Raw genomic sequence first — 25,236 nt, forward strand, 5'->3', positions numbered from 1 at the left:
TAAATTGTACGAAATTCTGGATTGGTATGCATTATGAAAGAAACTATCATATTTTTAACCCAAAAAAAAAACTCAATTAAACCATGAAAAACCGCCAGGTTTTTTTTAGAAAAATACTTAATCACATGATTTTACTCGAACCGTTTTGTTTTTAACGTTTTAAGTCATTTTGATCAATTCAAGATGTCCTATTATTTAGTCATTTTTATATAAGCATATATTAAAATAAATTTTATCAACAATGATATTCAATAAATTTCAATCTACGTTATACCTTCAGACTTATGTACTAATTGAATACCATTGCCTTTTTCTTTTCTTTTTTCTTTTTTATTATAGTATCCTCATTTTCTTTATTTAAAATAAATAAATAAATTATTTATCTAAATTGAGCCAATGACACAATTGTTGAACCAATGAACCACCATACCATTGCCTTGACGGTTTAATGCTTAATATTTTTGGATAACTATGCCTAAAAGCCAAAAAAAACTTACCTAACAAAAAAAAAAAGAGGTGCTAACATAATGATAGTTATAGATTTATAAATCAGTACATGCCACTTACTTTAATTGTCAACATTTCAAATTTAATGCACACGCCAAACATCTTAAATATGGTTTATCTTCATATTTTTATTTTCTAGTCTAACTCGTTATATTTTTTTAATGTTATGTGAATGATAGTTGCAGTGAGTTCAACTTTATCCAAAGTATTGTTGAAGATTCAAAGTTGAAATTAAATCACATATCATTGTTTGTTGCTCAATACCCTGTTGGAATAGATAATCGTATAAAGTCTATTCTTTTAGATATTGAATCAAATGATGCTCAAATGATAGGGATCTATGGTCCTGGTGGAATAGGTAAGACAACAATCACAAAAGCTATTTTTAATAGAATTTGTGATCGTTTTGAGGGATTTTGTTATCTAGAAAATTTTAGAGAAAAGTCAGGGACAAATGATGGTGTAATCGAATTACAAGAGAAACTTCTTTTTGAGATTTCAAGGGATACAAATTTAAAGGTGGGCAACAAATGGAGAGGAATCAATATGATAAAGCAAAGACTTTGTTTAATGAAGATTCTTTTAGTTCTTGATGATGTGGATAAGTGGGTCCATATAGAAAATTTGCTTGGCAGATGTGATTGGTTTTCTTCGGGAAGCAAAATCATTATAATAACAAGAGACAAACACTTGGTAGCTACTCTTGGAAAATGTTTTTCAATGCACAAGGTTAAGGAATTAAATCAAGATGAAGCTCTTGAACTCTTTAGTATGCATGCCTTCAAAAGCAAAGAACCCAAAGAAGATTATTTGGAGCTGGCAAACCAAGTTATACAATATGCCAAGGGACTTCCATTAGCTCTAAAAATAATAGGTGCTGATTTGTGTGGAAGAACTAAACGTGAATGGAAAAGCGCGATAGATAAGTATCAAAGAACTCCTAAAAAAGAAATTCAAGAAGTATTGGAAATAAGTTATGAAGGATTGGATGAATCTGAACAAGATATTTTCCTCGATATTGCATGTTTCTTTAAGGGATTTCTTAAGAAGTATGTCATAGATATATTGGATTCTTGTGATTTACATCCAATTTGTGGAATTGAAAGACTTATTGATAAGTGTCTAATAACTGTTGATCAATATGACAAATTGTCGATGCATGACTTGCTACAACAAATGGGTAAGGAAATTGTTCAACGAGAATCACCAAAACTTGGAGAGCGTAGTAGACTATGGCGTTATGAGGAAGTTCTTGATGTACTAACTAAAAATACGGTATGCATCATTTTAGTTCATTTTTCAAATGTCATAGGTAGTGATTTTTTCCCCAATTAAACGTGGAGGAAAATTTAAATTAATTAGTTTTGTGTTTGTTTATATTTACTGTCATTATACTAATTATTGTAGAGTGTGATTCACTTAATTCTTTATCTAATTAGGGGTCAGAAAAAGTTAGAGGCATAATGATATGCGCACCTGAACCATCAAAGATTCAATTAGAGCCTGAATGTTTTGAAAAGATGGAAAATCTCAAGTTCCTTATGGTTAGTAACATAGATATTTGTAGAGGTCTTAAATATCTTCCCAACGGATTAAGGGTGCTTGATTGGCAGAGATTTCCTTCATCTTCCCTACCATCCAATTTTCATCCTCAAAAACTCGTTGTTCTTAACATGCCAGAAAGTGGGATTAAATTTCTCAAGGTATAATTTTTATTTTTATTTTTAATTAATTATCATTACTTCATTAATTATTAAAATATATTTTAATATTTGTTGAAGTTAATTTTGATTTAATTTTTTCTACAGAGGATACAGTGTACAAGTTTGACACATATGAATTTGCAATCTTGCCAATACATTAGGGAATTACCCGACTTATCAATCGCTACCCCAAACATAAAGCAATTGAGTCTCTGTGAATGTATAAAATTAGTCAAGGTTCATGACTCTGTTGGATGTCTTGATAAGCTTGAAAGTTTGGACCTCTCGGGTTGCATTAAACTTAAAATTCTTCCAAGCTGCATCACGATGAAATCTCTTAAAATTTTAATTCTTTTTAATTGCAAAAGGGTTGAGAGGTTCCCTGATATTTCACAAAAAATGGAAAATTTAAAGTTTTTAAGTCTGGCATACACGGCCATTAGAGAGCTTCCTTCATCATTTAGGAATCTCTCTGGGCTTGAGAGATTAGATGTAGGTTCCTATCCCTATACGTGTCATCTTCCAAGTAGCATCTATGAATTGTCACATCTTCATAAACTCTATATTCATGGCAATGTCCAATTTCCAAAGGACGTCAAGATTGGTAGACAAGCACTATGCAATTCCTTTGGTGGCTTTTCAAAATATGGTTTTCTGAAGTTGAATTTTCTAAAAAAATTGGCTTCCTATTTTCACCTCTCAGAGAAATTTTTATTATCAAGGAGTAAAAATTTGAACCTTAATGATAACATTATGAGATTCAATGGATTACGTGATCTTCTAATTGAGGATTCCAAGTTCCTGAAGACAATTCCAAAGCTTCCAAAAAGTATCAGATCTGTGGATGCATCAAACTGCATCTCGTTGAATTCACAATCATTAAGAAAATTATTCTTTCAGGTACCTTTTTTCTCTTAAAGTTATAAAAATAAAAAATAAAAATAAAAATAAAAATTGGTTACCTTTCCAAATACTATACTAGATTTTATAAATTTTCCAATTTCTCAAAATTCATAATTGCATGCAGTTTGGAAGAAATTTAGAGCTTCAACCAAATATGAAATGTTCAAGTGTGAAAGGCAATGTATTAGCGAATTCACATTCACATCAGATTGATTACTCTTCCCAGCTCTCTTTCTCCAAGTTCTTCCTAATTGAAATGGAGTTACGTCCAACCCTAGATGTGTATCTGTTTGATTTTGGAGAGAGATATAGTATTATAGTACCGGAAAAGAAGATTCCAGAGTGGTTCAACCATCAAAGCATTGAAAGTTCCATATCATTCTGGATTGGTCCAGAATTTTCAACATTTGCCTTTTATATTGCTTTTCATCTAGTTCCGTTGAAAGAAAGTTATGCTAATAAATGGGGTTCTCTCCGTGATGATATAATTAGTTGGGTTTGTGCTGTCAACATTTCCATCAATGGTCATAAGCAACCTTTCATGCAGCCACCAATCTTTCAGTGTCTTAAGTGCGATCATTTGTGGTTTTACGGTGTACCTCATAGCCAATTGCAGGAGAAATTTGGAGACTTGTTGCAAGGTGATCAGAATCATGTTGGGGTTTCATGTAAAATCTCTCATTGGACAAGTGAATTCGGAAAATTTGCACCTGTCATTGCAAGGATGGGGGTACATGTGGAATGCATTTGCCCTCCTCAAAATGTTGATGAAATCTCTGAGCTCGCACCTTTACTACCTCCTATCTCCACTTCCAATGGACTCAGACGCAGGAGAACCTCAACCTCCTATAATCCCTAACGACCCCAAGTGTCTTTCTTTGACATTTGATTCAAAGCTTCCAATGGATATAGCAAACAGGTTTAACTTGAGTTGGGTTTTCTAAATTTGGCTATCGACTCAACCAATGGTGATGGGTTTGATTTGGGTTCTTCTTCAATGGGCCATCCCTCCATAAAAGATGGCGCCATCTTCAATCCATGGCCACCATTTAAGAAACCGGGAATCTCTTAATCAAATTTTGAAGAAATATGCCCAGGTACTATTACTTCATTGAAACTGTTTTCCTTTGGATCATCTTCATTCAATTTTTTTATGTTGTTGAATGCCAGAGTATGTCTCACTCTTTTGCTTTGTTTGATTTGTTGTTGAACTCAATTTCGTATTCAAAATTACTTGAGGAAAAAGCATTAAATTTATCTAGTTATTAGACCAGTAAAGTCGAAAGGCCTATGCTTTTTTAGACTCACAAAGATCAACATCTAATTGGCCATAGTCAAGAGATTACTTGTAATGATTAGAATTATTTATGGCTTGTTGAAGGGGCTCACTGGTACTAGTTCTGAAATAGATAGCTTGAGTGAATGTTGTTGGAAAGTTTAAATTCTCAGGAATAGGTTTTGTTCACTTCAAAAAATAGAAAAATAATTGTTTTTAATTTATTTGAATAGTTCATGATTTTAATTAGCTTAAATGCAGTTGAATTGGATGATTGTGATAAAAGATGGGTTTGAATAAGCTTGGGCAATTGAGAACTTAATGATATGATCACCTGCCTAGACCATTGCATAGTAGAAAGCCATTTCCCAATGCTGATTTCACTCCCGTTGTTTGTGTGAAATGGAGTAGTAGTTGGCTCCACTTGGATATTTAAATAAGCATGCAATGATGCTTTTATGTAGTGAGAAGTCGTATGTGTGGATCAGCTTTTTTGTTAGTTGGACATGTTTTTAATACATTTCTGCTGAAGATTTTTGCCTAAAAGAAAAGACTCATGGCGGCACCCTTTCTTTAAATTCAAACTTTGCAGTCTCAGAACTAACAATTTTTTTAGTATACAATTTTGTTTCCTTTGTTTTGATGTAAATTCTTTTTTCTAATGCTAACCTACAGCCCAATGTTTTCTTTTATAGGAATTTATATGATCTTCTCACTCTTGCCTTTAAATGTAAAAGTCCTTCTTTGCCTTGGAAGGCTGAGGACTTGAAATAAGTTTTTTTTTACAGGTCTAAGGGACAATTTTATTGGCTTGTCCAGTAAAAGAAGATACCAAAAAAAAGGGGGGGCAAGCATTTGTGCAGTCGGTTATTCTTCTTCTATTCATTCAATACTTTTGTTTTTACTTCTTATTGTTTGATTTTGGAGAAATTCAAAAGTTTCAGTTTAGCACATGTATAAAGAAGAATCTAAATTACATACAAGAAGATATATGTTATGGTTCGTATAAGGACTAATGTATGAATTTGTTTGAGGGGCATCAAATTATATCAGGTCATCTGTCTCATACACACTACATTATTTATCATCCTAATAAAGTTAGATTCTTGATGGAAGCATAATATATTTGTAAGCTCAACTATATAACAAACAGCAACGAAGCAAATGTACTGCTTTATTTGTTTTACTTATGGTTTCTACTTTCTAGCATAAAGGCAAGCAATATTCCAATATATCAAGGAGGGAAGAAAAACATAAAACACATTAGCAATGCTTGGGATATATTCTTGCAATACAGAAGTTGGGTAGTCATCTGAGAAAATGTGCTTCTAGACAAAGGATGGCATTTAGTGATAATAATGGAATGATCTGAAAAAGAAAGCATCTGTCACATAATTTTGCAAAATTTAGAAGCCCATACGTAAAACCCAATTAAAAATCCAATTCTTTCGATGTTTCAATTTCAATACCCTATTCCATTAATTACTTGTTAGACCATAATCCCTGTTCCCAGTAAAACCATAAATGTTCTATGATCTTCTCCTGCCTCACATACATGGATTTTATGGTGAGTTTTCATCTATCTTGATTTTTAGATTTTTTCCTAGCACTTGTTTAAGACTTAATTCTGTGGTTGAGGGAAGTAGGTTGATAGTGATATTAATATATTGGACTTTAATAAGGGGTTTGAAGGAGTGGGTAATGCCGTATATGGGGAGCAATTCATAAATAGGTAAGTTAATTGTTATTCTTTATGGATCCTGATATTGTTAAGTACAAATTGGAGTCTATCACCTTACGTAAATTCTAATAAAGTTTGGTTTGAGACTGTTAGTTATTTTTGTCAGATTGGCTTTTAAGATTCGTACGCTCCTGGATTTGTTAGGCCCAGATTATTTTTCTATGTAGGTTGCATATCCTTTTTAATGGGGTAAAGGTTTTTTTTTTTGTGGGGGGGGGGGTGTGGGGTGATATTCTGTTTGAGCTATTTTTCTATGTAGGTTGCATATCCTTTTTAATGGGGTAAAGGTTTTTTTTTTTGTGGGGGGGGGGGTGTGGGGTGATATTCTGTTTGAGCTTGGATCACAATTTGAATATAATTTTTGCTTGATGTATAGTATAAGGAGATGCATGATCTTATAGTTTGTAATCCATGTAGTTGTTGTTTATACTTTATAGAGCTCCAATACATGTTTGAGAATTTACATTGAAGGAAATGAATTATTATTGAAAATTTTCATACGAGTGTTAGACTTTTTTCCTTGTTGGTAAGAATTACTATTGAAAAATTGCATACAAGTACGAGATTGATTATTTACATTGAAGGAAAGGAATTATTCTTGAAAATTTACATAGAAGTGCGAGACTATTTTTCTTGATGGAAAGGAATTGCTATTGAAAATTTTCATAAAAGTGCGAGATTCAAGATTAGGTGTTGTGTGGCAGTTGATTTTTCTGCTTTAATTTGCAATAACAATTAGTTTTTGGAAGGCATTTGGAATGCTTGGGAATAAGAGCGAAAGACAATATGGGATTCAATATTAGTTAATTGTTATTCTTTACGTAAATTCTAATAAAGTTTGGTTTGAGACTGTTAGTTGTTTTTGTCAGATTGGCTTTTGAGATTTGTACGCTCCTAAATTTGTTAGGCCTAAATTTGTGGCAGTTGATTTTTCTGCTTTAATGTGCAATAACAATTAGTTTTTGGAAGGCATTTGGAATGCTTGGGATCTTTCAGTAGGAAAGTTATTAAGGTGAGTGAGGTAAGTGATGCAAAAAGGTCTTATTTTGGGAATAACACATGTGAGGAGTTTGTTTTCCAGATATATTTTCAAGTGTTCGGAATAAGAGTGCAATATCAGCCAGGAATTTGTATTATTGGGAATTAGAGCACAATGGTAGCTAGTAATATGGGATTACTGAGAAGAGCGAAAGACAATTGGTGTGACGACATGTGCACAAATTAACATTAGCAACATTCTTGATAGTAGATGGTACTTATACAAAGAGTTTTCTAACGATTTCATGAAATGATTTTAAACTGTTTTTGTAGTTTTAGATTTATAAGATTAAGTGGTGTAGTTGTAGAGGAGGGGGAAGGAGTTTAGGACAAGGGGAGACTGCTGGGCAAAGGTCAAGTCATTACACTAATTTGAATATATTAGTGTGTGCTTATATCATGTGATTCAAGGACTGAAAATTTTTGTCTTTATATCATGTCTTGCATATGCATAAATGTTGCAGCTATAATTATCGTCGAAATATATGCTATTGGTATTTTGCTTGAGCCTATTTTGGGTATTGATTAATTTGGTTACAAAGATAATTATTGATTTAGCTATTATTATTAGGATTATTGTTCTAGAGATCAAGCATAAAACAAGATGAAGTCATAAGCAACCAAACCCCTCCATTATCATGACTCTGTTCTGGTGTCTAGCTAGTAGTCCTCATACTTCATAAAAATTTAATTCTATCAAACATGTTTAATTATAGAGATAGACATACCATATGACAGTCATTTATTAATTCCTTTATGTTTCTAACAAGATAGAGAGAATTACTGGCTGTGTATATTGTTTATGTACCCAAAACATAGCAATTAGATAAATTACTATTTGTCAACGATGATGAGTATGGTATATTCTTCTCGCATAGTTGATGTATAAAGCTCTAAAATGTTTGATTCAATCCATAGCTATCCCCATTAATCTATTCTATTATTCCAGTAGGTGAAGAAAAGGAGGGGTGCTTCTCTGATTATAGTGAATGTCTGAGAACAAATTGGACATCAACATTGGAATTGAAATGGTCATTCTGCTTAACTGGAGATAACTGCTGTGGTTTATGTCTAGGATTCTTATACCAAAGTGAGTTGCCAGTTACCTATTCTTATCTCTTTTAAATAATTTGTTGTTTTTTTTATGTTACTTGTGTATATAATATACAGGTGCATCCTACTGCTTGGGCATTTAGAAATATATCTCTTATGTGCTATCAAAAATTATGCGGTGTATATGGTGCAGAGGTTTCTAACAAAAGTACAGTGTTTCAGTATGTAATGCATACAATGCAGATCTTGATGTCAAAGTGAATCTTCCCAAATCATTTAAGAATGTCATTGTCTACTAATATTTCCTTCTTTTCATTCTTCTATTCTTGACATACAATATCAAGTCTCCTTTCTGTCATTTCTATCCATAGTCTAATTTAACAGGACCCATATAATTATCAATCCGAATAGTATACATTGTTATTGACCAGGGTAGATAATGCTGATCCATGTTACCCTTGTTAAAGAAGAGTGCTACCCCATCATTTATTTGTTTATTTGTTTTTTGATTCACACCTCAGCATTTATTTTGTAAAAGAAAGTATCAGTTGCTGAATTGAATCGATCATCTCTGAAACACTTTTTCTTATCTAAAAAGGAGTGCTACCCCAGCTTTTAAAGGACAAATATCTCAATGATGTAATGCTAGGGAAATGCATAAAGGTGAAGAAGAATGATTACAGTTTCAACAATCAAGCGGGTATAAAATGTCGTTCAGTGAAAGATTTGCATTGCAATATGACAAATGAACTTCTCAATAATCTTTCTAGAAGTTTAGTACTATGATATGAAAACTCCTTTAACCGAGAGGGTTTACATGGGATGAAACAGGGCAAATGATCTCAGTTTACAATGATTGGGATGCTTATACAAGGGTGTGTTGTCAACTTATTGTAGCCTTAGATGTCAGTTTCAATTATGTGGCTAACAGTTTCTTTATGTTGAAATCTCCAGAAACAATTTCAAACAGAACCAAATTGAAACCAAATTATAATGATTTTTGCTTGATTTATGGAAATCCAGCTTCTAATAAGGTTGTAACAAAACAGGTCAAAACATTTGTTGTAATGGTGTAGGGTGGATTTTGACAAGCTTATAAGCAGTCTGCAACCTTGTTTATTTTTTCCCTCTTTCAAATCTTTGGACTGTAGTCAGTGGGCAATTAGTTTTAGGTTTTCAGTGTGTCTAAATATATGTGCTACTTCATTTTGCATTGATTGCAATAGCATTTTCTCAAGCGTGTGGAGATTTGTAAGTATATGAGTTATATATTGTAAAGTATCATCTTTACAAGTGTGTGGAGATTTTTAAGATGTATAACAATGGTTAAGCTTGTTTTATACTAAGGACAATGTCTCAATAACCTCTTAACTTGGAAATTTCATTGAGAGGGCACAAATCTTCTGAAAAAATTGACCTAGTAAGCATTTGAATATTTGTCACCACCTTCCATGTAAGACAAAAAATATGCTCAATGGTCTGTTTGATTATCTGCCTATTGACTGTATCTACTCTTTTTACAGCTTCAAAATGATGCTTTCTCATTCAGGTTAATTGGACATGAAGTTCCAATCAGCTAAAGATATTCAAGAGACGATACTGAGTTCCAAGTACTAAATTAGAGACCAGTACTCTAAAATGGTTAGTGTCATCCTTGATTTTTGTTTCTTCAATACAAAATATTTTTCAAAGTGCAAATGTGGTTGTCTAAATATGTTCTATCATCTTCCTTTCAGGATGAGATCTCAAATGCATTTATCCCAAGAAACCAATGTGGTGTAGTTTATGATATGCATAGGAATACTGCGGTATGATTTGGCCTCAAATCTGTTTTTATTTTAATAGATTTCACTATATATGCTGTGTGTTGAATGAAAGTGGCCAATTTACCTGAGATATAAAGTAATCAACTTTGCGCGTGCGTGTGTGTTCTTGGGGGTTTCAATCACCCAACTATGACCCAAGAATTTACTTCACAATAAGGGATATCAATTCACCAAATGCACCCCCTTCTAACATGCTCTCTGATCTGTGGTATCCTTGCACATCATTGGGGGAAGAGAGGGGTGGGTGATAGGCCAAAAACGTATTGACCCATTGTGATTAAATTAATTAATTAATTAGTCAAGTTATTAATTAATCGATTTAACATGCAAATGCGTGATAGCACAAACAAATCACTAAATAACTAAATATGCAGCAGAAATTAAATGACATGGTGATTTGTTTACGAATGGGAAAACCTGACGGCAAAAACCCTACCAGGTGATTTTCAAATCACTACTCCCGAAACTCTACTATTATCACAACAAGTGGTTACAAGTAAAGGAATCCCAAGTACCTTACCAACCTACAGTTGAACCCTTACCCCAATGCCCCAATTGGACTTGTTCTATAGTGACAGTTCCCCCTTTTGATGCACGACTCCTAAGTACATGACTAACCAATGCGCGGATCCCAGTACGTGACTTCAATCACCAACTGAAAGAGAGGTTGGCTGCAAAATTCTTCAGTTCATCCTACACGATGAAGATCAAAAAGATGCTTGGTCACAAAATCCAAAGGTGCACATACACGGCAACTTCTTCAAAAAGAGATGAACTAGGGCAAGAACTTCGTCTTCGGTCACAATTTGCTTGAATAGAGTTTGCCCAATGCTTGTGCAACTTGTGAACTGTTTGACGGCCCTTAAAACAATCATTTTATATGTCGAGGGTTAGGAGAAAAGAAGGCCCAAAGACACATTCACAGATCCTAAGAAATCAGATCAGAATTCTGAATTTCTTAAATCTCGATAGATAGGAGGTGTCGAGAAGCTATCGAGCTTACGGGTTTGAGACAGCTTTCTTTAAGCTCGATAGATGCAGTTGTCGAGCCAGCTGTCGAGTTTTAATGAATTTGCACTATCAGCTTGTTTTCTTGGACAGACTTGATGATTTCAACACTTAATCTTGAAACCTAGTTTCTTGAAGTATTAAAAACATCTAGAACTACCCAATTACAAGTAAAGTGTGTTTTGTCAAAGGAATAACCAATTATATAAAAGAATGACATATGTTCCTAATGAGTGAACCACATATGTCCTAACAATCTCCCTATTTGGCAATCCGTGACAAAAACACAACAAATAAATGAACATATGAGAGAAGTCATAAATCACTCAACTCATATTCACTTGTTGAATACAATAAAATCCATCCTATCATAAACCCTTGAAAAACTTTGCAAGAAAAGAGTTTATGGCAAGTAGACTTTGACAACCTGTATTTCTGAAACACTTTAAACAAAACTCATCAAGGCATCTTGTGTGAAACAGAAATAATAGATTGCATATAGGTATAAGAAACATGTGTATAAAGATAGAGAAAAAACAACACATGTAGAGACAGGTGAAATAAACATACATCCACATATAGAGAAAATAAATACAATGTATGTAAAAACTAGTCACAAAACCTCATATACAAGAACAATGTATCTAAAAAGTAGAAAAGAAAAAGATGCATCATATCCTCACTACATCCCCCCTAACAAAAATGGCCTATACTAACTTTCCCTCTAAGATGACTACTCTTATATCCCAAAATTACTTCCCCTTTTTGTCACGAGTGACAAAGGGTAGAGTGTTAAGTAGAGATCTCATCAGTAGAGCTAGCATTTCCATCATCATCATCCGAAACATCATCGTCCTCGTCATCATCATCCTCAGAATCAGAAGCCGCTGGAGGAGGTGGTGAAGGAGTAGCCTCAGGAGCAAAACCACCCATGGTCGCCTGCCGTCGTGCAATACGACCAACACGAACATTCACCTGATACAAATCAGTGGAGAGTGTATCGAGGCGAGCATCCATGTGCTACAGCTGCGTCATGATGTCTCCAAGTGAAACATCGCTCATAAAGGAAGAAGGAGCAGATATAGATGGAGTAGATTGGGATGGAGCTGAACAGGAGGGAGGAGTGGAATCTGTTTGTCTCGACCTATACTGAGCCTCACTACATTTTACGGTAGCGGCATCTATGGCACACATGAAAGTGAAATGGTCGAACACGGGAAAAGAAATGGAAAAATGGCGTAGAATCCTCATGATAGCAGAAGGAAAGATGAGCTTATCACGAGTCGCTGCATCTAAATGAACATCTATAATGGATAAAATGAAATGAGAAGGAAAATCTATGGTAAGATGCTCAAGAAGGGATAACAAAAATCGAGCACGAGGCTTTGTAATAGAGTTGTAGTGAGAAAGTGGATGGAGTACAAAAGTCATCACCATGTTTAAGAATCTAGGACCTTTAGCAAAAGACCGACATGATGTGAACTGACGCTCACCCCACTCCGAAGAGCGCTCACAGAAAGCAGAAATGAGCTCATCTTTGGACACAGTCCTCAGACGCTCACAAGAAGGATAGTCAGGAAACTCTATCCTAGGAACCCTTAGCACATCCGCAACTAGCTGCGGTGTGACAAGGATGCACGTACCTCGAACATGAGTGAAAAAGAGAGGTACTGAACGATCAATCCCGTGCATGTTGGAGTAAAACTCCTGAATGAGCACGAAATGACATATGACCAGGACGTCACACAGTGACTCCCATCCCCTACTGTGAATGACAGAGGGAAGGTCAATGTCGATGAAGTCCGCCAAAATGACTTGGCGTTCCGAATGAACACCTCGCCTAGAAAAGTTCTCCGAAAATGCCTTGTGAGCATCATCATCACGGAACCGAAGATTAAAAGGAGCAGAATCAGAAGATGAAGAAGCTTCAGAACACAGAGGGTTCCGAACTGGAGTGGATTTACGCTTAGGTGCCATAGACACTACTAACGTAAACAGAATGAGAAAGAGTGAGAGAGAAGGAGACAATCAGAAAAGTTCCAAAGCATATCAAATATATCAAATATATTAAATAGAGAATACGTATGCATGGGGATGCATGAACATGTCACATGCAAAAGAAATTTCATCATGGGCTCAGCGCAATCCAAACCTACTAGCACACAAACATAATTCACACATCTAAATGCATGAAAATACCATTCTAATGTAGATGTGATGCAATGCATGAGATTTTAAATACATTTAAATGAAAACCCATCCCAAAATTTCAAGAAAAACTCATCAATTTTGAAAAACCTCAAAATTTTTCAAAAAGCCCAACACCTAAGATTCAAAAGCATGAAATGCATGAAGAATGAGGGGAAAAGAGATCATACCAAGTGATTTGAAGCAAGGAAGGGCCAAAATAACGTGGGTTGAAGGTTTTGAGTGAGAAAACTGAGTTTGGGAGATGAACAGTCGCGGACAGATCGAAAGAGATCGAGAAAATGAGAACCGGATTGCAGAAGAGGCTTATATAGGAACCTCAATAATTCTCGACAGATGAGGTATCGAGAGGTGTCGAGCCATCTGTCGAGGAAGGTATCGAGAAAATACACGTCGACAACTACAGGTGTCGAGAAGGTATCGAGGAATAAACACCAAAACTAAGAACAGAAGCTCGATCGATCCACCAGGTGTTTAGGAGGTGTCGAGATTGCGATAAAGAAAATCTTGAGAAGCTTGACAGATAGCTAGGTATCGAGTAGCTATCGAGGAGGTGTCGAGCTTGCTTTTGAAAACAGTTTTTCGAGGAGAGAAAAACATAGACATGAATGCAATCTAACATGTACCTCAACCAATGATCCAATCAACATATTAAGCTCTTAAAATCATCTCTAAACAAAAATTTTAAGTACATGGATCCTTAGAAACACACACACACACTAAACAAGTCTAACCAATTTTATATTTCAAAAACAAGTCAAGACAGTTTAGTGAGCATACATTAGCACATATAAACACTTGTGATGGCTAAATCACATTGTACTTGCACATGTATCAAGAGTAGCAAAGAATATTGCATGTTGTGTGTGAAAAACATCGCAAGATTGCATATGTGTATACATGTTATGACGATTTGAGATATGAGAAAATAATTTTAACTCACACACAATTATAACTATTTAATAGGGACTATCATCTTTGAGGTACATCCTATAACTCTCACATCTCCTAGAAAACACGTTTGCAATCATATTTAAAGAATTTTAATCTTTTTGCTTTTTATTTTCTTTGCATATTTTCTTTTAAGCATATCATGCATGGGCATATAGGAGAGAGAAAAAAAATACCCAACATGTTAAGCATAGACATTGCACTTTTGTTATGCCGAAACATACGGATGTCTTTAACACTGCACTTTTGCTATGCCGAAGCATACAAGTGTCTATTATGATTGGCGGGTAATAGTGGTGAGATGGTTATCTATGCTTTTCTCTTAGGATTTTCTAGTCTTACCCGTCAAAAAGAGTGATATGAGTGTTAAGTTCAAGAGATGACTTAATCTTACTGATCACAAACAAGAGCCACAAAGCTCACTTGCTTAGTTGTGCATAGAGATACTCATCTAAGTTACAAAAGATACAAAGTTTAGAAAATTTTGTTTTAATGGTCATCCAAGGTACACAAGTACCAAAGTACACAAAACACACACTGTTTTTGTATTTTTTTCAATTTTTCAAAAAAAAATTATATAAAAAAACAAAACAAACAAAACTGAAAGCAAACAAACAAAAACATGTTAAACAAAACATAGCATAAAAGTAGATGCATATGCAAGAGGGAGAAGAACGAGAGAAGAAGATCAATCTATAGAGATGACACTAATGTTTTGACGAAGGAATTCAAAACGTTTGCTACTTTTGATCATCAATATGGATGAACTCAAGAGAAAGAGTACCATCTTCGACAAGCTCCCTAATGAAGTGATGTTGAATCTCTATGTGCTTGGTTCGAAAATGTTGAACTGGATTTTTAGAGATATTGATGGCACTGGTATTATCACTGTAAATAGTGAGATGCTCTTGACAAATACCATAATCATGAAGAAGTTTTTGCATCCAGAGGAGTTGGGTGCAACAGCTACCGGCAGCAATGTACTCAGCTTCTGCAGTGGATAATGAGATGGAGTTTTGCTTTTTGCTCATCGAGGAGACAAGATTGTTACCCACATAAAAACAACCTTCCGAAGTACTCTTTCTATCATCAACATTACCAGCCCAATCAGCATCTGAGTACCCAGCTAAGACATCATTTGTGTTCTTGCTATACCACACACCAAAGTCAGTAGTGGTTTTGACATACTTTATAATTCTTTTTAAAGCAGTTATGTGTGATTCTTTGGGATCAGCCTGATATCTAGCACACACTCCAACACTGTAACTAATATCAGGTCTACTAGCAGTAAGGTAAAGAAGACTACCTATCATGCTTCTATAAAGAGAAGGATTAACACTTTTGCCTAACAAGTCTATAGTGAGTTTGACATTTGGGCTCATAGGGGTTCTAACAGAACTAGCAGATTCCAATCCAAACTTTTTCACAAGATTTTTAGCATATTTAGACTGAGAAAGAAATATATCTGAATCTTGTTGACGTATCTGTAGTCCAAGGAAATGAGTCAGCTCTCCAATCATGCTCATCTCGAACTCGGCTTGCATGAGTTTTGAGAAGCCGTGAGCCAAGTCATCCTTAGTTGAACCAAAGATGATATCATCAACATAAACTTGTGCAACAATCAACTCGTCATCTTCCTTTTTGATGAAGAGTGTTTGATCAGCTTTTTCTCTTGTGAATCTATGTGACACCAGATATTGTGTAAGTCTATCATACCAAGCTCTAGGGGCTTGCTTCAACCCATAAAGTGTCTTCTTGAGGTACAACACATGATCTGGAAAGTGTGGATCAATGAATCCTTTTGGTTAAGCCACATAAACATCCTCTTTAAGCAACCCATTCAAGAAAGCAGTCTTCACATCCATCTGATAAAGTTTGAACTTCAGATGACAGACTAGGGCAAGGAGAATTCTGATGGACTCCATTCGAGCAACTGGGGCAAATGTTTCATCATAGTCTACTCCTTCCATTTATGAGTATCCTTGAGCTACAAGTTAAGCCTTGTTGCGAATCACATTGCCTTCTTCATCAATCTTGTTGCGGAATATCCACTTTGTACCAATGATGTGCTCACCTTTTGGTCTAAGTACTAGAGTCCAAACATCATTCCTCTGAAACTGAAGTAGTTCATCATGCATTGTTTCGACCCAACTTTCATCTTATAATGCTTCCTCAACCTTTTTGGGTTCAACCTGTGACAAGTAGCAAGAATAAGACACAAAGTTTGCAACACATTTATCAATTGTACGTTTCCTTAATGTGAGTTCATTCATGTTTCCCACAATAACTTCTGGAGGATGATTTAATTTGATTCTAGAGGAAGGTCCTTTCTCTTCATGAGATTCAGAGTCTGGTGAAATGAGTATGTCTGCAGAGTCTTCCACAACACTAGGAGTATTGGGAGTACTTGGAGATGTAGGTTCTTGTTCAACAATGTCTTCAACTTCCCTTGGCTCAAGAGGAAGAATTTCTTTGGGGAGTTCTTCAATGCTTTTCTCAGAACTGGAATCTGAAGACTCATCAATGACAACATTTACTGTCTCCATTACCTTCATTGTTCTTTTGTTGTATACCTGATAAGCCTTACTTGTGGAAGAGTAACTCAGAAATATGTCTTCATCGCTCCGAGAGTCAAACTTTCCTACATTCTCTCTATCCTTGAGAATGAAGCAAGTACTTCCAAAATTTTTGAAATACTTCACATTTGACTTCCTTCCTTTCCATAACTCATAAGGAGTCCTTTTGGTACCAGGTCTGAAGTACACCCTATTAACCATATGACATGCAGTGTTTATGGCTTCTCCCCACAAATTTCTAGCCACATCTTTGTTATGTAACATGGCTCTGGCCATCTCTTGAATAACCCTATTCTTTCTTTCTACCACACCATTTTGTTGAGGCGTAATAGGAGTAAAGAATTCTTGAGATATACTTGATCTTGTGCAGAAAGACTCCATGTATGAGTTCTCGAATTCTTTACCATGGTCACTTCGAATTCGATCAATCTTTAGGTTTTTTTCATTCTGCTGTCTTGTGCACAAAGCCTCAATGTGCTCAAGAGCATCAGACTTGGATCGTAGTCGAATGACCCAAGTGTATCTAGTAAAGTTGTCTCCCACAACCATGATGTATCTCTTACCACCAAGAGACTCGGTTCTAGTTGGACCCATAAGATCTAAATGTAGAAGCTCCAATGGCCTTGATGTAGCTGATGTCTGAGTACCTGGATGCTTAGCTTTCGTTTGTTTCCCAAGCTGACATGGTCCACACACCACATTATTCATTCTACTAAGCTTTGATATCCCCAAGACTGATTCATGCTTAGATACAATAAATAGATGCTTGTAACTAGCATGTCCCATTCGTTGATGCCATAAATCTTCATTAGGCAAATGAATGCTATTACACACAATATCAACATCGAGAACCAATCCATAACAGTTGTCCAAAGTGCGAACCTCACTAATGAGCTTCTTTCTAGACTCATCCATGCCAAGACACTTTCCCTTTGAGAATAGTACCATGAAGTCTTGATCACATATTTGACTTATGTTCAATAGATTCACCATTAGACCTTCTACATAAAGAACATTTGCAATGTCCGACAGTCCTGGTAGAGATATGATTCATTTCCCTTTAATCTGTGACTTACTTCCATCACCAAAAGTAACATTGCCACCTTTCTTAGACTCGAAAACCTTGAAGAGAGATCGGTCTCCAGTCATGTGTCTTGAGCAACCACTGTCAAGGTACCATAGACAAGTGTCCATCACTTTGAATGCAGACTTCATCATGAAACACACTTCATGCTTAGATGACAAATCAGAGGGAATGGTTCTTTCACTCAACTGCCTTTTATGAGCTAAGCCTTTAACTTTCACTCTTCTCAGACGAACTCCTTTGTACACATTTTCATTCTGAGACAGTCTAGTTTCTTCTTAGCCAAACTAAGATTTTTTCCAATAGTCATCATAAAAGAATTCAAATAACTTTTAGACTTGTATTTTTTGAGACACTCAAACAAATAGTGATTAGAAAAACAAGATGTATTTGAAAATAAAGATCTCTTCAAGCCGGTTACAGCCATGACAATAGGGGTCAATGGATCAACAAAGCAAAGATTAAACCTAATCAGAGTGTGTCTGCTTTGATACCACTTGATAGGCCAAAAACATATTGACCCCTTATGATTAAATTAATTAATTAATTAGCCAAGTTATTAATTAATCAATTTAACATGCAAACGTGTGGTAGCACAAACAAATCACCAAATAACTAAATATGCAGCTGCAATTAAATGACACGGTGATTTGTTTACGAATGGGGAAAACCTGACGGCAAAAACCTCACCGGGTGATTTTCAAGTCACCACTCCCGAAACTCCACTATTATCACAACAAATGGTTACAAGTAAAGGAATCCTAAGTACCTTACCAATATATAGTTGAACCCTTACCCCAATACCCAATTGGACTTGTTCTGTAGTGACAGTTCCCCCTTTTGATACACAGCTTCCAAGTACGTGACTAACCAATGCGCAGATCCTAGTACGTGACTTCAATCACCAACTGAAAGAGAGGTTCGCTGCCAAGTTCTTCAATTCATCCTACACGATGAAAATCAAGAAGATGCTCGGTCACAAAACCCAAAAGTGCACATACACAGCAACTTTTTCAAGAAGAGATGAACTAGGGCAAGAACTTCGTCTTCAGTCACAATTTGCTTGAACAAAATTTGCTCAATGCTTGTGCAACTTGTGAACTGTTTGACCGCCCTTAAAACAATCCTTTTATATGTCTAGGGTTAGGAGAAAAGAATGCCCAAAGACACATTCACGGATCCCAAGAAATCAGATCAGAATTCTGAATTTCTTAAATCTCGACAGATAGGAGGTGTCGAGCTTACGGGCTTGAGACAGCTTTCTTTAAGCTCGATAGATGCAGCTGTCGAGCCAGCTGTCGAGTTTTAATGAATTTGCACTATCAGCTTGTTTTCTTGGACAGACTTGATAACTTCAACACTTGATCTTGAAACCTTGTTTCTTGAAGTATTAAAAACACCTAGAACTACCTAATTACAAGTAAAGTGCGTTTTGTCAAAGGATTAGCCAATTACATAAAAGAATGACATATGTTCCTAATGAGTGAACCACATATGTCCTAATAGTAAGGGAAGAGAGAGAGAAAGTGATCAAGGATTGGTGTTGTGAGGTATTCTGAGTAGATTGAATGGGCAGTTATAATCTGGTGACTGACTGGTTCAACATAGTCAATAGTTGATATAATAGATAATGAATTCTGAAATGTGTATGCCGATACCGTAGTAAACCTTTACAGAAAGCCCATGACAAAAACTTGTTCCCACATGGAAAATAGTAGATAAATGTGTGCATTATATTGGAAACTAAGAACTCACTCATAGAAGCTATAAAGAAGAAGAGAAAAGAAATTAACCAATGATGACATGCAGGTACTATTTGTTTAGGCATTTTGCTTGTACTTCTTTAGTATAAGAAAAGTGAAAGGAAAAGTAAAATGTTTGTTCTTGAAGCAATAGTTAAAATACTTAGAATAGTGCATTTTCTTCTATACGCATTACTGATTATGGATAAGTTCTGAATAGAAACACAATCCTCTCACTGCTGTAGGCAATATTTTTACATGTTATATATTCCAAACCATATGAAAGAAACAAAGAGTTATATCACTGAACCAAAGTACATGTCAGATTTATTAACTACTAAATAATTCATGGAATTGTTCTAGTTGGATCCTCTTTCTTGTCTTAAAAATATTTTCTTAAAACATATTGATTGCAGCAGTAATTCATGGGACCTATAGTGCTAATTATGCTGATACCTGTTGTACTGCAGGTTAAGGAAATGGATCTTGATCAAATGTCTGTGACCTCAAATCTCGAAGTCATGACCAGGACCTCATTTATGGTTAAACAAGTTGAAATATGAACATTGAATGTTGTACTGTACTTGGGCATAAAAAGCTGTAATTGTAATTGTATATAATACAATTTGGATTCTTTTAACCTTTTCAATATCAAATTTTCTCTGCAGTTTTTTTGTCAATATTCTGAGGAAGTTAATGTTCTCATTCATGTTACATATGATTATATAATCCATATGTCAAACTAGTTGTTACTTTAGTCCCTAGTGGCTGATGGTGCAGTGGACTCTCCTAAAGTTTTGATGTCACAAATAATGTGCCATCTAAAAGTTAGGCAGATATTGACATGTTCAAAAATTCAAAAGCACTACTTGAATGAGATAATAGTATACCGACTAGGAATTGTTTGCAGCTAAGCTACCCGCTTTTGTAAGAAAATCCCTTGGAAAACAATACCCTGTCCAAAATACAAAACCTTTGTTAGGATCCCCCATAAAATGGACCCATATATGAGTGGAACTGTGCTTTTGAGTGTACAAACCACAAGGTTCTGGTGCAAGTTTCTCTAAAAGTCACTGTCAAATGTTGTGAAAGTAGGGATTGAAATGATGCTATTTTTTGTTATATTCTGTGAGGACCTTTTGCTTGGAAAAAAACACATGGATAAAATTACTTTTTTTTTTTCTTGAGTTGTCACAATTCAGCCTGCATCTCGCTACTAATTTGTAACTCCGCTTACACAAACAATGCTGTCAACGAGTTTGGTATGAAATTAATTAAACTAGAATGCTATAAAATTGTTGGCAGTAAAGACCTGTCTATTGGCTTTTTTCTTTCCTCTTACAAATAGGAAAGGGGATTCAAATCCAAGTTTCTCTCATAGAAAGAACCAGATAAACCATTCAATCACAAGGGGTTTGGCGATTGGTCTATCATGACTTGCTTTCATGGTCATTTGTATAATCAAAAAATCTAACTTATAATTTCTAGATAAAATTAGAGTTAAGATGAAATTACATGCTGTATGATTTTTGCAAACGATATGGTTTTATTGGATGAAACTAAAAGCGGAGTCAGTTCTAAATTGGAATCTGGATGGAAGGTATATTCCAAATGGGAAAAAAATAGAGTTGTATAACTTGATAGTTAAAGATTTAGAGATCAAAAATTGATAGACTAGTCATGATATAGGGTCCTGATTATTGGGTTGTAAAAAACCAACTTTGTTTATAAAATGAGTAGCTATAATGAGAACGATAAAATGAATAAGTGAAAATATAAGTAACAATCATAAACAAAATGAACCAAAAAAAAAAAATTAAGGAAAGGTGTGGCTCCTATTAAGGAAAGGTGACGAAAAATCATGAGAGATGGTTTGGTAATGTGCAAAGTAGAACAATTAACATAATAATGATAAAAAGTAATTTGATTCAAGTTAAATAAATGAAAAAGAGTTACAAAAATATCTAAAAAAATAGATATTTTTTATAGATGTGACAAAGGGTATTATTTTGACTAATATAAGATATAATGAAAAAAATACGTATAAAACTATATTTAGACAGTCATGAAAAGTGAATTGAGTTTTTATTTTTATAGGCTAAAGCCAATTTAGCTCAATCAACTTATTCTTTAATTCATAATTTCATACTTGCAGTTAATTTATATTCTAAATATAATTTTAATTTTTGAAATAATATTCTAATATAAATTATATTATAGTCACAATATGTATAAAAGAAGTCAAACATATGAGCAAAAAACGAAATTGAAAACAATGTTTTAGAAATTCAACAATTTGTGCAATCAAATATTCAATAGTCCTCCTTATCATGCACTCTCAAACCTTTATAATTTTCTATCTGAAAAAAAACAAAAGATAGTTCTGGTTCTGTTTCGTGACACACGAAACAATGACACGTCCCCTATCTTGTTTACACGCTCCTAAATCAACGTCAAACAATTGCAACTCGAATCCTTTTATCGAAGAAACTTCAAACTACAGCTTTCGGCTTCCCATTTGCTAATAATAATAGTAATCACTTTTCATACGATTTTGACAAATCTAGAACAGTGGTGCAAATATCGTGTTAAATCAACTGTACATGAATATCCCCAAAACAGGGCTCACGGATTTCGTAAGATAAAAAGTTTTCTATAATTAACTTCACCTTGAAGGATATTGACATATTGTCACTTTTTTTTTTTTTAACCATTAATAATATTAAACTCAATTGTCATATTTACTTGAACATAACACGCACGACAAAATTAGATAAATAAAAAAAATGCATAAAAATATATAGAAAATTAGTAATGTTATCAGATAACTAAGAAGGAAGGATCACAGAATAAGAAGGAAGGATCACAGAAGAAGAAAGAAAGGAAGAGCTAAACGACAGATGAAGTTTATTTAGAATAGAAGATAAACGGCATGTAGTTTAGTTGTTTAAATTAATTCAGATTGTATCACACGTGTTGTAACTGATCTATACACGTGTTGTAACTGATTTACTTGATTCTGTTAGTTAGTTAGGCCTCTGTTTTGGGGGTTTAGGTTCAGAGATGTATATATGCATAGTTTGTGTACAGATTCATTATCTGATCAATTAGAGAAAATCTTATCATCCTTTTCTCTCAACTCTCTCTCTCTGCTTGTTCATTTCTTCATTCTTTCTCTTACCTTTGCCTTTCTTCTTGAATCACCAAAGAAAATGCCTTATCAATGGAAGGACTAGGCTCCATCATGAGTATTTGTGTTCTGACTTGAGAATAAGCATCGTTCAAGCCATTTAAGAACTGCATGAGTGAGTCTTGATGCTGAAAGGTTGTGATCTTATCATTCACACCACAGGTACACTTTCCACATGAGCAACAAGGCAAAGGCCTGAAATTCAATAATTGATCCCAGGCAGCTTGAAGGTCAGTAAAGAAACCTGTTACTGTGGCAGCACCTTGCATCATAGTTGAGATTTGCTTCTGAAGCTGAGAGATCCTTGGTCCATTTGCTTGAGAGAATCGTTTCTTGAGAGTATTCCACACTTCAAACGCAGTGTCTCTGTAGATCACACTAGCAGTAAGGTGAGGGGAAACTGAATTCAAAATCCAAGAAGAGATCATCGAATTGCACTTGGACCAGGCTTGCTTCTCTAGTGGTGTGATAGCCATTGATGCGTTGACAGTACCATCAATGAATCCAATTTTGCTTTTGGCATCCAAAGCCATTCTCATTGCTCTGGACCACATAGGATAGTTATCCTGAGTTAGTGGTTGAGTAACCAGAATCGCACCTGGTGTTTCTCCATGGTGCAAGAAAAATGGACTTCGTGGATCTTCCATTGGAGTTAGCTCTCGATGAGAAGAAGAACCAGAAGAAGAAGAATCATTTTGAGTATTCGACGCCATTGAAGGAGGCTCGTGCTCTGATACCATATAAGAAAATAGGAGAAAGAATGAAGAAATGAACAAGCANAAAAAAAAAAAAAAAAAAAACAGCCCCTAGTTTTTTGTGATTTCAAAAAGAAGTACTATTATATAATTAAAGTATTAGATGATTAGGTATACGAATAAGATTTACTATTATTATTAAAGTTTCTTAATGGTTATTATGATTTGATTATGATTCATCAACCTTAAAATATGATCAGAACAATTAATTAATTTAATTGGTTAGTATAAAATACTTTCTTAATGGTCATTATGATTTGATTACGATTCATCAACCTTAAAATATGACCAGAACAATTAATTAATTTAATTGTTAGTATAAAATAGTGAGGACTTTTAATTTAACATCAAGTCTCGATGTTCAAGTTGGTTGATTATTTTTTTAGAGAATTGGCCTATTGTCGCACGTAGGGGATCCTGGGGATGTAGCAACCTCGAACCAATCACTAGTCAAGTTCAAAGTCCTGCACCAATTAGTTGTAAATTGTGTCAAAGTGACAAAGTGTGAACACAAAAGTTTTTGACTCTTAAACCCATTTATTTTAAGTACTAATTCAAAATCACAACCGACCATGTTAGGAAATAATGTATATAAGTTTGCAAATGTGGTCATCTAGATATATCATCTGCCAATCAGAAATATCCTGCTTTAGAAAACCTAGGGGTTCTGGTTAGATTTTTGGGGTTGAGTTGAAAAAATTAATGGCACAATTATCTAATTGGAAATTAGTACCTCCAAGGAGAAAAATGAACTGTGTTCACATGGACAATGATGTGAAGAACATTTCAAATTCTGATAAGGGGTAGTTTCTATTCTCTATGTACAATATTATTGATGGGTTTGTAGGTAAGATTGAATACTTGATCATAAATACTTCATCCATTCCATTTTGTTTGGGCTGTTTAGAAAATCCAATATTTTGAGGAAACATTGTTTAATAATAGTAAAAGAGGGGTATTGAATTTTTAAATAAATTAAGGGGTGTGTTAAAAAATTTGATTTAATTTTTCAAAAAAAGACTTTATTTTAGGACATTCCAAAATGAAATATAGGCCAAACAATTTGATACAAAAGATGTAGCAAATAATTGTTTATATAGTTTGTCCTATCATTTCATACAGTTTTGGTAAATTATTGTATCATCCCCTCACACACAAAAAAAAATTGCTCATGAAGTATTGAATAATCACTTTCTCATGTGCAAGTCAAGTGTCACTAATTTGCCTCATTGCTAAGTGGGATTCCTTACTTAAAAATATTTTGTCCACATAAGTGAAATTTTATTAAAAAATAATTTTAAGATATATATTCATGTCTATATTATAAAAAAATGGAATTTATGTAAGTTAATTAATATATGTGAATTTTTTATTTTTCCTTTTTTTTTTATTAATGAAAATGCATCAAAATATACTATAAATATAACTAAAAATAGTAACAACAATAGGGCAAAGGGTTTACTTGACTTTCCATGTACTATTCCATTTTAGCTAAGCTCATGATGACATAACATAGGATCTAAATTTATCTGCAGACTTGCCCTGAGAGTCGGTGGTTTACTTAGTTATTGTTTAATAGTCATAGATGCAATTCAATATCAAAGATAAGAGCTTTTTTCACAAATGGTTGATATCTACGTAGGTAAAGATATATACATTTGCAGTCAATTAAGGA

At 34.5% G+C, this 25,236-nt stretch overlaps 1 protein-coding gene across 7 annotated transcripts in view; it reads left to right on the top strand.

Annotated features, from left to right (window-relative positions):
• The window catches only part of LOC112009430 (disease resistance protein RUN1), a 35,858-nt gene extending 15,560 nt beyond the window's left edge, over nt 1-20,298 (top strand). For 4 of the 7 annotated variants that reach the window (XM_024041766.2, XM_065782750.1, XM_065782911.1 and 1 more), the window contains 8 exons: nt 687-1,782; nt 1,947-2,210; nt 2,316-3,110; nt 3,238-4,210; nt 8,118-8,258; nt 9,745-9,862; nt 9,958-10,029; nt 20,087-20,298. In XM_024041766.2, the coding sequence (XP_023897534.2) occupies nt 687-1,782; nt 1,947-2,210; nt 2,316-3,110; nt 3,238-3,972 (2,890 nt within the window). In that variant the 3' untranslated portion in view covers nt 3,973-4,210; nt 8,118-8,258; nt 9,745-9,862; nt 9,958-10,029; nt 20,087-20,298. Of the gene's footprint in view, nt 1-686; nt 1,783-1,946; nt 2,211-2,315; nt 3,111-3,237; nt 4,211-5,177; nt 5,256-8,117; nt 8,259-9,744; nt 9,863-9,957; nt 10,030-20,086 lie in introns of all 7 variants that reach the window. The other 3 variants (XM_065782812.1, XM_065782843.1, XM_065782780.1) reach the window with 3 other exon arrangements.
• Nucleotides 20,299-25,236: the final 4,938 nt, after the last annotated feature.

The sequence above is a fragment of the Quercus suber genome, unplaced genomic scaffold (assembly GCF_002906115.3).
Source record: "Quercus suber isolate HL8 unplaced genomic scaffold, Cork oak 2.0 scaffold_2, whole genome shotgun sequence".
Taxonomy (NCBI): Eukaryota; Viridiplantae; Streptophyta; class Magnoliopsida; order Fagales; family Fagaceae; genus Quercus; species Quercus suber.